General features: G+C 37.4%; 2 protein-coding genes across 2 annotated transcripts in view; one reads left to right on the top strand and one right to left on the bottom strand.

Moving 5' to 3' along the window:
• RTN1 (reticulon 1) overlaps window positions 1-3784 on the bottom strand; it is a 127160-nt gene extending 123376 nt beyond the window's left edge. The window contains exons 1-2 of the mRNA XM_035551218.2: window positions 3498-3784; window positions 3299-3393 (exon numbers count right to left, since the gene is read on the bottom strand). The gene's annotated coding sequence lies outside the window, so the exon portion shown is untranslated. The remainder of the gene's footprint in view (window positions 1-3298; window positions 3394-3497) is intronic.
• A 1220-nt stretch (window positions 3785-5004) lies between these two features.
• LRRC9 (leucine rich repeat containing 9) overlaps window positions 5005-15236 on the top strand; it is a 44270-nt gene continuing 34038 nt past the window's right edge. The window contains exons 1-8 of the mRNA XM_035551412.2: window positions 5005-5067; window positions 6435-6653; window positions 7225-7365; window positions 8710-8773; window positions 9387-9457; window positions 11110-11292; window positions 12543-12698; window positions 14079-14275. Of these exons, the coding sequence (XP_035407305.2) occupies window positions 5014-5067; window positions 6435-6653; window positions 7225-7365; window positions 8710-8773; window positions 9387-9457; window positions 11110-11292; window positions 12543-12698; window positions 14079-14275 (1085 nt within the window). The 5' untranslated portion in view covers window positions 5005-5013. The remainder of the gene's footprint in view (window positions 5068-6434; window positions 6654-7224; window positions 7366-8709; window positions 8774-9386; window positions 9458-11109; window positions 11293-12542; window positions 12699-14078; window positions 14276-15236) is intronic.

Below are 15236 nucleotides of genomic sequence, written 5' to 3'. Positions count from 1 at the left end.
CATATCCAAAAATGTAGCGCCATACAAGCTACTAAGAAGAAAATTAACTCTGTCCCAACCAAACCAGCACACTACCTGATGGTTTCTGAACAATTCCCTGCTTTCTTTGATATTTTCAAGTTACGCCCACTGTTGTTTGTCAGAAATTGCTGTAAAGTCTGGGACAGTGACCATAACAAAAAATAAAAAATAAAAAGAGGCACATTTCTATTACTGCATAGTGCTATTTTTTGTTTGCGTAAAGCAAGTGTGCCAGGATCATGAGTCACTAGGCAACTGCTAATTTATAGATCAATGCTGAGCTCATTTCTGTCTGTTAGCATAACATCCGGTCCAGAGCAGTCACTGCAATAATAAAACATTCTATAAATAATGCCTTACCTATTGTTTCTAGAAGCACTAATGAAGTTTTATCATTTTGATTTTTGTTGTTGTTGTTGTTTGTTTGTTTGCTTTTTAACCTCCCTGCAGGAGACTTTCAACAGCTATCCCCAAGTCAAAGTCATCCGAGATAACTCAAATTTTTTCTTCCTACATGTCACTGACATATACATACGAAGCAGCTTGCCCTGCGCCATAGGGAAATCTCATACAGATGCCCCGTGCCCATCTGAGCTCACTCCTCGGTTTTTGTGGCCAGTCTTAAAAAGCACTGAGAAAATACAGTAACTCAGATAATCTAAAAACATGTAAAATGTAAAGCACAGACATATTTATTTTTATGCTCCTATTTGGTTCATTTACTTTAGAAAAAGTGGTGAACAGTTGTCTATAAAATCAGGTGAACTTTAAATGCAGCAGAGAGGGCAGGGCCCTGCAGCACTGGCATCCATTCTGCTGCTTGAGCTCTGTGCCAAAGGGATGCAGCCAGAGCTGCAGGGAAATGGCCTTGCCCACCCAGAGCTCAGACAGTCAGGAGTTATTCTCGATAAAATACTCATGCATATGCATTTAAAGCCATGATTCTGTCTGTCACTGGTGACATACTTGAGACAACACACTTTTATTCCATTCCATCCTGCAGGTCAAACTGTAACTAGCCAGGGATACACACTCCCCAGGTAACACCTATTTTTGGCAGTGCCAAGAGCAAGCAAGTGCACTTCTCCCCATCACACTTGTGCTCAGGGTTCATGGTACTGACACAAACACAGTGACTGCATCACCAGTGCTGTGTCAAAGCCCAGAAGCCTTTCTCAGGCTTGTTTCAGCAACATTCTTCTTGACCCCAGGAGGAGTAAGGACTCTGCATTATGGAGACATCAATGCAGCGAAGTATCTTCATTTTTCCAACTACTGTAGGTGCTTAACCTGCTAACCTACCAACTTCTGATCACAAGGGCTTAATGAGAAGTCTATTATTTTTAAACTTCAAAAAGCATAGACACATCTCACATCAAAATATTTAGACTACTAAAATTATTAAAATAAAATAAAATTCCCAAACTGTCTCATTTATCTCACCTGATACTAAAAGTTAAAGTGTGTACAGTTTTATTAGCAAGAAGGAACAGAGAGCCTAGTTTCTAAAACGTAATCTATTTTAAACATTTACATGAGGTCTATCATCACTGCTTCTTGGCACTTAATCTGATATTTGATCCAAATATGCATTGGTTGGCAGAAATGATACTGGAAGCACTTGAATTAATAAATGACGCAGTCAGAAATATTCCAGTGATACAAACAGAAGCAGCCAAAAAGCTGCTCATAGTTTACAAACGATACTTTTTTAACGATGGAAATTCTTCTACAAACAAACGCACCGGTCACTTTTAACAATCCCCGAGAAACCAAGTTGTCTACCACCCCATAAAAGTATCAGTAGAAGGCAAAGGCAGAAACATATGTTGGTGATACACAGTGATCTATCAGAATCTAATGAACAACAGTTTCAAAATGTTTCACTGACAGTCAGCAAAACTACCAAGACAATTCCGAAAGTAAACCTACAGCAGCAAGGCACCATCAGCACTTAAATGCTTGCTTCGACTATGCTATGAAATGATTTAAAATTATTCTGAAAGGCTTTAGCAGAATTAGAGCAGAATGTGCCACAGCAGAAGGTGAAAGATAGCACACTTGAAATGATTAATTCAGTCTGAGATAGGTCTGAAAATCCTTTATGTTAAAAGAAAAACCTAGCAACTGCTACCAGACTTTTTTTAAATGTATGTGCAAATATACATTTGAACAGCTTTATAAACCAACACTGAATTATCTAGCAATAACATTATCTAGCTCTTAATGAGCTGAGTTAACAATTAATATCGTAATACTGCCCTGCACATTTGCTGCAGTTGAAGAGATTAAGAATATTATATGCACACAGATTTTAGGCTGCCAAAGTGGGTCACCCTGAGATGATTCAGTCACCTAGAAAGGACTAAAGGTGTTCCACAAAATGTCTATTTTCGTAATTATTCCCTTCTGGTAAGAGAGGAGTGTTTTCCAGTCAAACAGAAATCCCTACACCCAAATTAGATCATTTGGCTTTCCTCATTGCCAATAATGAGTCATTCACTTACACGCTCAGAAACAAAAGCAGTTGCATTTTGCTACTGAGAGTACCAATGAATATCTGGATTTGGATGCAATGTCCAGTTTTACTGCTTCATCATTCAACTGCTTGCTTGAGAATACTAAGGAGATCACAAAATGGCATCAACAGGCCTAGTTGCCTAAGTTACTTTACTGCGAGGGTTGCCCATAAGATTCTTTGTCAACAGGAAAGGAAAGGAGTAATTTGCTAAACAAGACCAGCTTTGTTGCATGATCCAGTATAACACAACACACTCCCCTTAAACAAAATTACATAAAAGCTTCTCTGCAGGAGGCTGAGTAGATGACCGTGTTGGTTTTACCCTTGAAATAGAAAGTGAGCACAATTTTCAGAGCATTAACATCCCCTTTTTAATTTAAAATCGTTCCATTATGTACTTGTTACAACATGTTAATTTGCCAGATCATATTTGGACTCGTAATTTTACCTCATTACAGACTTCCGCTGAAAGAAACCTACTAAATTTTTGTCTTTGTAGCACCTATAAACAGGGAAGTCTGAGACCATGCGGCAACATCTTTCTTTTACAATGGAGAAACAGATGGAAACTGCCTGCCTTATGTGGAATTGGAGTGACACCTGGTGACATCGGAAAGCAGCGCAAGTAAGGACTGATCAGCCTTTGAAAAACTACAGAAGCTGCTTATTCCATTTCCACCCCTTCAATTAAAAATGTTAAGAAACATTAATGCAAAGATTTTAACAGAAACCCTTGAAACTTTCAATAAATCTAACCTCCTTATTCACAAATCTCTGACGACATCTGAGTCAGCAGGAATCCAATTTTCTGCTGAGAAATCCTACTGCTGGAAAATTTTCATCTAGCCTCACTGCATGGGAAAACAAAACAAAACAAAACAAAGATAAAATTAAGTGCAAGTGGCTGGGTGAGCAGTTTTTTCAGTTTGACTGGTCTGTTTTATCTCATGCTCACGTTTCTAGATGATTTTAGCGAAGCCACAGCAAGCTTCTGTGCTGCAAGTTGGCAGTCAGTTCACATTCCTCCCGAAGTTAAACCACTGCACGGACACAATATCCCTCTGACCAAGAATGGTATGTGAGACAGAATAAAATACTATATGCCCTCTTTTTTTCACATTTCACTAAAGCACCTTAACAGCTCTTCTCCGCTACTCACACTAAAGTCACTGCAGCTTAAATTAATTTAATTAAGCACCAGCACGGGGTCAGATGGATAGAAAAAGGCTGGGGAGAGCCTCCAGAGTGTTATGGCAGACCCCTGGCCCCGCTTAACTGGGATAACCGGGATTACTAGTGCCGTGCCCCAGCCCTAACTGGAATTACTGTTTCCGCGCCCGAGCCCGCTCCCTCAGGTACCCAACATGGCCGCCGACATGCCCACCGACATGGCCGCCACCGCCCTCCCGGCGCCAAGCCTGCCACTCTCGCCTCCCATTGGCTGTCGGCCCGCCGGTGGGCGGGGCGAGGCGGTCTCCTAGGCGACGCGCCCCGCCGGCGGCGCTCCGGGCTGAGGCGGTGCTCAGGCCCCGAGTAGGCCGCAGGGGGGAATCGTGGGGGTACCGGGGGGGGGGGGGGGGAGCTCGGTGTGTGGGGGCGATCTGTGGGGTCTGAGCTCCAGGGGTGGTGCTGGCAAAGCTGTGCCCTCCGTAGGCGACGTGTGCTCGCCCGAGCTTCCAGAGAGAGCCTAGAGGAACTGGTATCCACCCAACCTAACTAACTTCCTCGAGTGTTGCAACTGGAAAAACGCATTCTTCATTTCCAGCCTCAAAATACTCACCAGAGGGACTGTCTGTCATCAAATACTGTGGCAGAGATTCCAAAACAGCAGAAATGTGGTGACATATTAAGGGTATGCTCTATGCATCCTGTGCACAAAGCCATTTAAGTGATTCAAAAAGGGAAAAAAAAAAATCTTCTGTGTCAATTGTGGTTTTATATACTGTTTGATAATGCTAAAGATTAATTGTAGTAGCTTTCTGATTACCTTAAAAAATTGCATCAAAGGTTTTATACTCTCAATTGTATTCTGATAATCTGCAATGTTTGTGCAAAAGGGGCCTTTACTGAGGTTTTTGTGGTGAATTATGAGCTCTGGCTGGCATTCTTATCTTTATGATTTGTGCAAATATAACTTAATGCATGAGTAAATGGGTGCACTTCCTCATCCTTCTTTATGGAGGTGTTCAGAATAGCCTGTGCTACAGTGCTTTATGGAACTTTAGAATCTAAAAATGTTAAGTAAAAAAGTAAATCAAAATATCTCTGGCAGTTTCAGCTTTTTTCTGTCATAATCTCCACTGTGAGACCATTAGAAATACAGATTCTGTAATTAAATGTAGGAATTTAGATCTTTACAAACTTGTTGGAAATCCTGTGACTCTATATGGGTGGCTACACAGCTAATAAAATTAATGTCTTTTTTCTAAGAAGTTACTAAGAAATAATAGTCACAGCAGAGAACTCAAGAAATGGTGCAAAGTGATAACCAAACCAAGAACCTTGAGGAGATAATTATGGAGTTGGTAAGTTATTCATTCAATTTTGTTTTCTAAATTTTTTTCCTCTCTACTTCTGTAAATATCAGTGTTCTTGCTAGAACATAGAGCTAGTTTTGCTTTTCTAGAGGTACCATCTGTAGTGTAGCCTCCATTCTGGAATACCCCAGAGGTGGTATAGGGCATGCATTAATAAGAGTCTGTGGTGAACTGAATGTTTCAGAACTGTAGCAAACACATTAGTACTTAAGAGATTCTTTGTCTTAAGAGAATATCTTTATTTAAATTACTTTTAATGTATAGCTCCCTGCTTTGTCTCTGTTTCTCGTGAAGTACCTTGCAAAAATATTTATATATAGAAACAAAAACGATCTTGTTATATACATTTGGTCAAAATAAATCTTTTAGTTTTGACTCAGTCACATCTTTTTGAAGATTCACAGATAATTGTGAACAGAATCAGATGATAGATGAAGTTTCCAATATCTTAGTTTACTATGAACTGGTTAGAATTTTAAAATGGGGTCCCCCTCCATGTTCATTTAGGTGTCTACATGTTTACATATGCTCATTACAGTCAGTGGAAATAAAGGATAGGATTCAGCTGCATTGATACAGCTGTTTAGTGCCATTTTACTGACTTAAGGTGTCTGGGATATCAGCTGCAGGATACTTTTAAGACCTCTGAAATAGCACTATATAGTCTATGTGGCCAACTGTATGCTATCCTTAGTATATGTTGTCCAGGAAACTAACAGAATAAGTCAATTTAGTGTAAATATCTCCTGTATGATCATCAGAATGGATTTCTGGAATCTTTTGGCCTTGGCTGTATTGATTGAATCCCTTGACTAACATTGAGAGCTTGGGCAAGAGGCATGTGTGTAGATGCCTACTGTTTTGTCTTGTTCTCATCCTGAATGAAATTCCATGTAAACTTTTAATTTTTTCGTGGCCAAAAACTTGTATTGCATTTACTTCATACAGTCACTTTAGAAGTGGAAAACTACAAGAGTGCTAAAACCCACCAGCTGTTCGCATACACACACATGCATGAACACATACATGTACTAGCTTATAGATAAAGTTATACATTCCTGGGTTTTAATCCGAATTAAAATTATCATACTTGAAAACTATGTTGTTTTAAATTTAAGGTACATTTTGAGGTTTGGTAAGAAGATTTTGTGTAATACTTTGTGAGCAGAAGAAAGCTACTTAACAGTTACATACTTAATGTAGTTAAAATTGCAAAACCATTTTAATGCAAAGGAAGTTTTAAAAGGCACAACTGCTGTTAAGCAGTACTGTAAAGGTAGTAAGACATTGTGCTTCGTAGTGTATTTTTTTACAGTATGAACATAAAGAGAATAATGGCTTCATTTCATTTCTAGTGCATATGTAATGGATTGTCTTATGAGAACATTGATCAAGAGGGACTGAAAACAACTGCACTGGAGATGTTCTTCTCAGGTTATTCCAGAATTGTAGGCATGAAGTATTTCCCCAATCTAACTACTCTCACGCTCATTGGACAAAGTATTCAAAACATTACAGATCTGGAGCATTGCTTATTGCTCAAAGAGCTGTGGATTGCTGAATGTTGTTTAGTGGTAAGTTAACTATGAATTTTCTTTTTAGCCAGCTTTAGCCAATTTCCAGTCCTTTGCAATGACTGTCAGATTCTTTTGAAAGCACTCCTTTTCTTTGTTCAAGGAAGAAGGCACTTTCTGAAGGAGTCTAGATCTGACATTTCTCTAAGTATCCAAAATCCCATTTTAGATATGTATCAAATTAACTCGTTTTTTTGTTATTATTTATTTTAGAACTTACTGTTGGATTTTTTTTCTCTTTCATTAGAATCTTTTTTTTTTTTTAAATAACTAGAATAGTTATATTGAAACCTTTTTCAGGACACTGGTTAGAATGAAGAAATTTTAATGAAAATAACGCTGTATTTAAAAAACACATAATTATTTATTGTGAAGTATTGTAGCTGCTGGTACTTTTTATTTGTTGGCTTAATTGAAAAGCTTTCTAAATCATGAAAATTCTGCTCTGAGGGTGTGATCTTAAGTCATTTGGAACTACTTAAATTTCTGTGCAAGTTGATAGCATATTGACAAAAAAAAAAGAGTGACATTTTGTTGTTCGGTGCTACAAATACATTTTCTTCTATTGCAGAAAATAGATGGTCTACAAAAATGTGTAAATTTAGAAAAGCTTTACCTTTATTGCAATGAAATTTCCAGGATTGAAAATCTGGAAGCTTTAACGAAACTGAGTGTACTCTGGCTGAATAATAACCTGATCAAGAATATAGAGGTGAGTCTGGTGTCCTTGTTATGTTTTCTTGTCTTCTATTTTGTCTAATGTATGGTATATTAATGGTGTGGAATTAAAATGTGTTAATAACTAAGGCTAACTTTTAGAATAATTGAACAACAGAAAGAGCAACGTTAAAACTTAAGTATATAAGAGTTAAGGCTGAAACTTTATTTGGAACAGATTGACTGTCAAGGCTTTCTTCATATGCAGAGTTATCTACATCAACCATTTTCATAACTCTGTGACTTCTGATGAGGAAAGAATTTTATTTTTTTTTAGCTTTCTTATAACTGCAGCCTTTTGCTTGTATTACATGAAACTTTTTCCATTTAATTTTAATATTCGTGTTTGGCATTTTTGTTTGGAGGGATCAGCTCCTTTTAAGGAGAACTTGTATCCTGGGTTTTCCTCAGGCTGTTACATATGAAGTTTGCTCCAAGGGGAAACTGGTTTCCCCTGTGTCCCCTCAAAATAAAATTCTACCCTTTGGGCTGGAGGTTGGTCCAGGACCAGCAAGAGTTCTGAGATTACCAGTTTGGCAAATAAAGGGAGAAGAAACGTATAGATGGCCATTTCTAGCAAAAGACCACATAGCATTCTGAATTACCAGACTCCCATCGGGGGACAGAATGCTGCAGCTTAGTCCACTTTAACTTGAGAGAGTGCAAGAAAACAAAGCAGAAGGAGATACTGATATCAATATAAAAGTAGTTAGAGCAGAAGAGTTTATTATAAGGATCAGATTAATGTGAGTCTCCAAAGCCAGAAAGAAGAGGGAAGAGAAATCAAAGTTGAGTGTGTTGATGGGGAGAGGAACGAGATGCTGATATATTACACCTGACAGAGAAAAAATGTAAAAGCAGTAGAATGTTACAAGGTAGAAGTTATTTATTAGTGGGGACACTGCAAACAGTAGTGGCATCTCTGCAAAGAACTGCAGTGTCGTCATGGAGACAAATGACTGACATCAGTGATATAGTTCTTACGATATATATCCCTAGGCCAAGACACGGGCTGCAGCCAAAAGCTAATGAGTACTTACGACACAGGGCATGATCTGTTAGATTTCTCATACACAGCTGTGAAACTAAGGCTGGGGGACTAATTTTATTTCCATTGCAGTATCATTTACAAAGGCTTTCCAAGCTCATTCCCTTTGGGCCAAATGCTTTCTCTCTTTGCATGTCAAAAGAAAGCTATAGTTTACAACAGAGGCAAACATTGTTTAGACTCCAGTCAAATTTATTTTTACATTTGAATGATCTGCCTCGTAGCCTAAAGGCTTTTCAGCATTGGCAGTGCTATATTAGATTAAAACTGTATTGTTTAAAACATTCACAGGGCTTACGTACTCTGCAGAATTTGCAAGAGGTCAACCTTGCTGGAAACTTAATAGAAAAAATAGGTAAGTGATGTCAGTCTGGTATTTCTAGAATGAGCATTCTGGTTACTACTGAGGATTTATGTATTTAGTTTAATCCTTATCTCATTCTAATAGAAGAATTCTTACCAATTTACATGGTTTAGAGCAATACCCAGTAAGCACAGCCCTGGTCATCCCAAACTCCCTAGGGCTCATCTCTGCTTACACCAAACTCCTTTCCATTGCTGTAGCCATATCAAAGAAGACAGAAAATCGGTATTAGTGGTATTTATGCATTTTTTCACCACCTCTAGTATAAATGACTTTTAGTTTGAATCTATATTAAGCCTGTTTGATTCTAAATGGAGATGTAAATAATTTCTGCATTTCTACACTAATACTAGAGAATCTTACTTTTTCTTGATTTATCTTTATCTGTAAAAAAAAAAAAAATCTTCCAAATACTATTCCTATTTTTTGAGTGAAAATGGAAAATAATATGTGTATGATGTCATTGTGTTAATGAAGTAAACATTTGCGTGGGTTTGTTTGTGTGGTGAAAACTAGTCCGGAAGATGAAAATGTAGATATCCCAGTAGACAAGGGTAATATTTTTTTTTTCTTGATTGCTGTTTGTCTTTATGTTTAATTTTAGGAAGTTGCTTAGACTTCAATGTACAAATTGAAATATTAAACCTCTCTGGTAACAAATTATCTTCCTTCAAGGTATGTTCACACTTTACATTTCCTTTAGATGTGTTTTGGTTTTGTTTGGCTTTTTATCTGTTGCTGGGAAGAGAGCTGACCTTTCTTTATGATATTAGAGGACCCATAACATGTGGCTGTGATGGGAAATCTTTTTAAAAAAAGAAAATACTTCAATATTAACTTTCATTGTTTTCATACACTTTTTAGCTCTTTTCTTTTGCAAAAATTACTGCTTCCAAATAAACTGTGTTACAAAGACTTAGAATTTGTCAGAAAATACCCATTATGTGTTTTTACTTCTTTTACATGCTTCCTGTTCAGTGTGGCTACATTAGAAGTCTCAGAAAAATCACAGCACGCACATGTTCATTATCGACTGTTCAGATTTTAGCAGCTACCATCTTAAAAGAATCCGGCCTCTTTTAACCTGTCTGCTCACTGTCCTAGCAAACAGAGCAATTCCTCACTCAACTCCTAAATGCAATCAGACTGTGAATTAACAGTTTGCAAATCAAATAGGCTTCAGGCAATGGATACAGGTGCTCAGCAAGAGGTTCCCCTCTAGTCTAATTCCTGTCTTCTGATGATGATGTTTGGATCAAATTACGTTCTGCTTCATCTGCTAAGCACTCTTTTAGAGAAGGCCACTGGATTAAGGAAGGAACAAACTGGAGTTGAAAATGATAAGAAATAGCCTGGGACAAAGAACATAGGGTCAAGAGGAGGAAAGGTAGAACAAGGAAAAGAAGAGGTTAAATGAAAAAGGAGGCAGAAAAACTCAGAGGAGGACTTAGGTGGGGCAAATGCAATGGTGAACTAGGATGGCAGCCAAGAGAATAAACAGGCTAGCCAGAGCCTAGGAGAGTTACATGGGGAAGAAGGACAGTTAACATGAAGTAGGAACAGAGCCCAACAGGGGAGGGACAGGGCATAGAAGGTGAATTGAACAGGGAAGAGAATATTTTTAACATTGCACGTAAACAGACAATGTCACTAGTGACATATTAATTTTGAGATAGTAAGTTTAGCCAAGTGCTGGGGATTGTAGGATATTAGGAGGTATTTTAGGAATGATTAGTGAATTCATCCTGGGAATTGAGAATGTTAAATTAACTATAATGACATTTAGCTGATCGCTTTGTACTTTAGGTATGTAGCCCTTTGTGTTATTCCTTATTTCTAATGAAAGTCCTTTAAATCATGTCTTTATCATAAGGAAGGATTTCAAAAGTTTTGTTGACAATGGCCTCATGATTTTATTTTAAGCTTGAGGAAGATCAAGGCTTTTGAGGACAGGTTCACTTTTTTTCTAGATTTATTTCTTCATAGAGCCTGACAGACTGACCTTTATTTCACACATCTGCTTTGCTTTCTTTCACTGATTGGTTGTAGTTTTTTTCCCAGCATTCATGAAACCCCCAGAAAAAAAAAAATCCCAATGCACTATGTGAATCCTGAAAGGTCTGTAAAGTTGCATGAGCCCATGCTCATGAAAGCTACTGCATCTGTGCTGTATTCCTTTCTCCCTCAGTTTGTGTATTTTTTTTTTCTGTATAAAACCTTAGTGAGTAATATCCCATTTGATCTTTGTGCTATAATGTGCTGAAATACTCCCTTTTAAAATAAGGTGTATTGAAATACATTGTGATAGCAGTTTGCTTGTTTTTCAGGAACTCACTAGTTTGTCAAGACTACCTAATTTAAAAGATTTGGGCCTAAATGATCCTCAGTATGGGCCCAACCCTGTTTGTCTTCTTTCTAATTATGCTATCCATGTGCTGTATCATATACCACAGCTTCTAAGGTTTGATACATATGATGTTTCTCAAAAGCATATCAAGATTCTGGCAGAGGTAAGTTCAGATTTCATGAATGAATTTGTTACTGATGGTATGTGTTACTATGGGATATCTGAGTTTCAGCCAACTACAGTGAGTGCTTTATGTTACTGCTCAATACCATGTTAGGTTGTCAAAATTTTGAGTTTTATCATGGTCTCACAATTTCTGTACGCTTCCCTTTATGTATGGTATTGGATTGAAATAATATACATTCTCACTGAAATCTGAATGTATGCAATTTACTACCAGTAAAAACATTAATCTTTTACTTAGTGCCAGTACTCTTTCATAGAGTTGTTGCATTTCAGGCTGTTGCTATTTAATACTGAAAAAGGATGATGGAAAAAGTTGCACATGAAGTTGCATACATTTTTGTTTTAAATACTAGTCATCTCAAGTGTCAGTAACCTAACATCAAAACCAGAGTGTCATATTCAAAGGACATGGAAGAATTTACTGAAAATATGGGTTCACGTGTTGTGTTTTCAAGTATGCCAAGTATTTTACAAAAATTATTACAGATTCATTTTCACATTAGTTTGCCACGTAATGGACTTACTTTCAGATGTCTTGATATCCAAGCAGAGTATCTTTAAATTGCAGGAAATTTAGCTTGATGCTTAACAGAGTATAGGAAAAACTTTCTGAATAGATTCCACAGTTTAGTGAATAAAGTGCACTTTGTGACTTGCATGTGGAATATGTGGCATCAATCTTATGGGTAGCTGTTAAGATTCTTGTCTGCAGAAACACGTGGCAGTTAATTCTTCTTGCTTTGGAAAATGTTCCTGGTGGGGGGAAAAAAAAGCTTCTAATACATGAGAGGAAGTGTTCAGAACAGCAACTGGTCTCAGATGAGAAACGTGTTTGTTGATTTATCCAGAACACTGAACAAGTTTTCCTAATGATGTTATTGAACAGTTTTGAATAGAGACTAGAGCTAACTGAGATATGTGGAATGAGTCCATAGTTTGATCAGTAGCTACAGCATAAAATTCTTAGAATGTTCATACAAGCAGTATTATTGGTTGTTTAAAAAATAAATATAAGAATATGTTCATCAGACAACACCCAATGTCTGATGTTCAAATACAGTCAAATTCAAATATACTAAAATGATATTTAAAAATGCAAATGCAATTTGTGAAGCACAATTCATAGGTATAATGTTGTGTTTTGCTTTGTTCTTCAGGAATAAGCTCTGTGAATAGTTACAACTTGTTAATAACAAATGAATAATTTCCTTTTTTTTTTTTTTAAAGACCACGGTTATGAAAAAAATAATGTACTATCATATGCGTGTAAAAAGCGTTCACAGACAGCTCCATGACAGTCTTGAGGAGCTAAAAGAAAGCAAATGCAGACTGCAGAATTTGCCAGAAAAGAAGATAAAGTTGTTCAGCTGCAACATAAAGCATGTAAGTTGAAATAGCTTGAAATGTCAGCAGAGATGTATCATTTAAATCATCATCCAAAAAAAAGGTTATACTCATTTATGTTCAATAAATTATTTCATGAAAGTACATCAGCTCTTACTAATCCTTGTAATCCAGGAGTTTGTAGGACTCAGTTTCTGCCTGAAAGATAGCTCTTCTTCAGAGTAGCCAACAGTCAAGCATATGGGACACTTAATGTGTTGTAAGGGATCTACTTCCAGCTTCATTTCTGGCAGGTTCATAATAATTTCAATCTGCTGTCTTAAGCCCTAAGTGAGTGCTTTGACCAATGATTTTCTTTTTAATGGAACAATCCTAAGGTGAAAGCCTGAGAGATCCGCCCTAGAAGTGTGGGCTAGATAGGATGTTCACCTAATGTGGTAAACTGAATTTCAAATTGCTGCTTTTATTCATCCAGTACAGGTGTTTGCAAAGGACCTTTGTGCTGAGTTCCCAGATTATTGTGGTTATTGCCTGTTCTAGGTTGATACCATGAACGTTTATGAAGGATCTGTGCTCATTCTGATATAGGACGCTTTTGCATGTTGGGAAGTGTTTTTTTTTCCTCACCTAAGCTTGGATTTTGTGTGTTTTTGTTTTGTTTCGTTTGTTTGTTTCTGATTTCTAATTGATTAGTCTGTTCCCCTTCCTTTAAGAACAGTATAATCAATGTAACGGATCAGATTCCAGTTGCATCGGTGCAACCACTCTGTACAGCAGTTTGTAAACATTCCTAGTAGGTCTTCAATGCTCTTTGCACATCTGTCTGTATAGAAATAACGGACAAAAATATTGCTGATTGCATAAATAGGACCCCTTAAAAGTACTTTGATCAACAGTCAACAGATTCTAAAGGTTTACCTTTTAGAAAATAATGCAAAGAGTTTTGCTTCAACTCAACAGTGAGTAATTGTTGTCACACGATGATCAAAAATGGGGAGAGAAATGATCCCTGCCCTTAGGTGTTTGAAGGAAAGCAGCAATTCTATTTTAACTGTACCCTCTAATTCTCTTTTACTTGCTGATACTTACATCATGATGAAGTCACATTGAGGAATTGGTCCTGCCTAGATAAAACAGTGGTCTAATTGATATGAATAGAACTCGGATTTGAGCCAGGATACAATGGAGAAATACATGCAGCTACTCAGAGCAAAGCTGTCCCTTTGGTTGAGTAATTCAGCTTTTTCTATTGACAAAAGATTTTGAATTTTTAGAAATAATTTTCTGACTTAATGTTTACAGGTATGCTTTATAGTACACACTTAGAGGGCTTATCTATTGAGAAAATGTAAGATAATTTTCCTGCCATACTTTAAGTTAGTCTCTTGCCTCTGAATCATGGTACGGTATTTTTATCAGCTGGAACATGAACTGGCCAAGCTGGAAATGTTGGATAAAACATCAAGGAACAGATCTCCAAGGAGTAAGGATTTGGAAACTGAAAATTCAGTTCATGATACTGAAGATACAGAAAAGGCATACCTTGAAAAGGCATTCATAAAAAAAATAAGTGCCATGAAGGAAAGAATAACATTCTGGAACAGAAAACTGGATGAGTATGTTTACTGAATTGTGTAAGAACAGAAGTCTGATATTTTCAAACATTAATAATTGGGTATGACAGTGGTTGATGGTTAGGAAATTAACAACAGGACATGGAGCCTGTTTCCTACTTGTTTTGGATGATGTCCAAACTGAATATTGCAAATATTAAAGTGGCAATTCTTATGTGGTCTCAGTTATTAAACTCAAGCCAGTTTCTAGTAGATAGCTGTTGCCATGATAGATGTTGCCATTCATGTTATTGGTGGTCTTAGTATACAGGGAAAGAAAGGTTTGAGCAAAAACGTCTGGGATGAGTAGTTACATTGGACTGGTGCTTGGAGAAGATTTCTGGGCCTTTAAACAAGAGAGAGATCCAGCGAAATGCTGCAGTTTTTGTTTTTCCCCTTGTAATTCCAATGTGGTTTTAATGGCTGCAGCTTCTTGTCATTGTTTCTGGCTTAGTACTTCATGAGTCAGATACACTCTGAAGTCAATTGCCAGCACGAGGCCTGCACACAGTCCCTCACAGTAGGGCATGTGAAGGATATCAGGGATACCGCAGACCTGGTGGTGGACGCCAGCATGGGTCTGAAGCTCATTCTACAGAATTTTCATGAAGGAAGAATTGGCTGGCTTCTGAAGGGTAGAAAGCTGTCCACTCTATTTCATGTTTTGCAGGACACTTATGGCATACCACGCATCTTTCAGTCTGCCTAGTTTTTGCTTTGGTTTGGTTTAAAAGACCAATAAAGACTGTTCCTATTGGCAGGGGTAGTATAAAGACTGTTGAATCATTTAGTTTTTACATTTGAGCGGAAGCAGTATCCTGAACTAGCACATTTTAAAAGCCTGCTCATAAAGAGAGGGAAAGACTGCTGATCATTTCAAGGACGGAATAACTGATGGAGGAATGGGAGAACTTAAACATACTGTGAAATTTGTTGCCTTTACTTGCCACTGATTTCTTCCAGT

This window comes from Cygnus atratus, chromosome 5, assembly GCF_013377495.2.
Source record: "Cygnus atratus isolate AKBS03 ecotype Queensland, Australia chromosome 5, CAtr_DNAZoo_HiC_assembly, whole genome shotgun sequence".
Lineage (NCBI taxonomy): Eukaryota > Metazoa > Chordata > Aves > Anseriformes > Anatidae > Cygnus > Cygnus atratus.
This window is presented reverse-complemented; position numbering and strand designations above follow the sequence as displayed.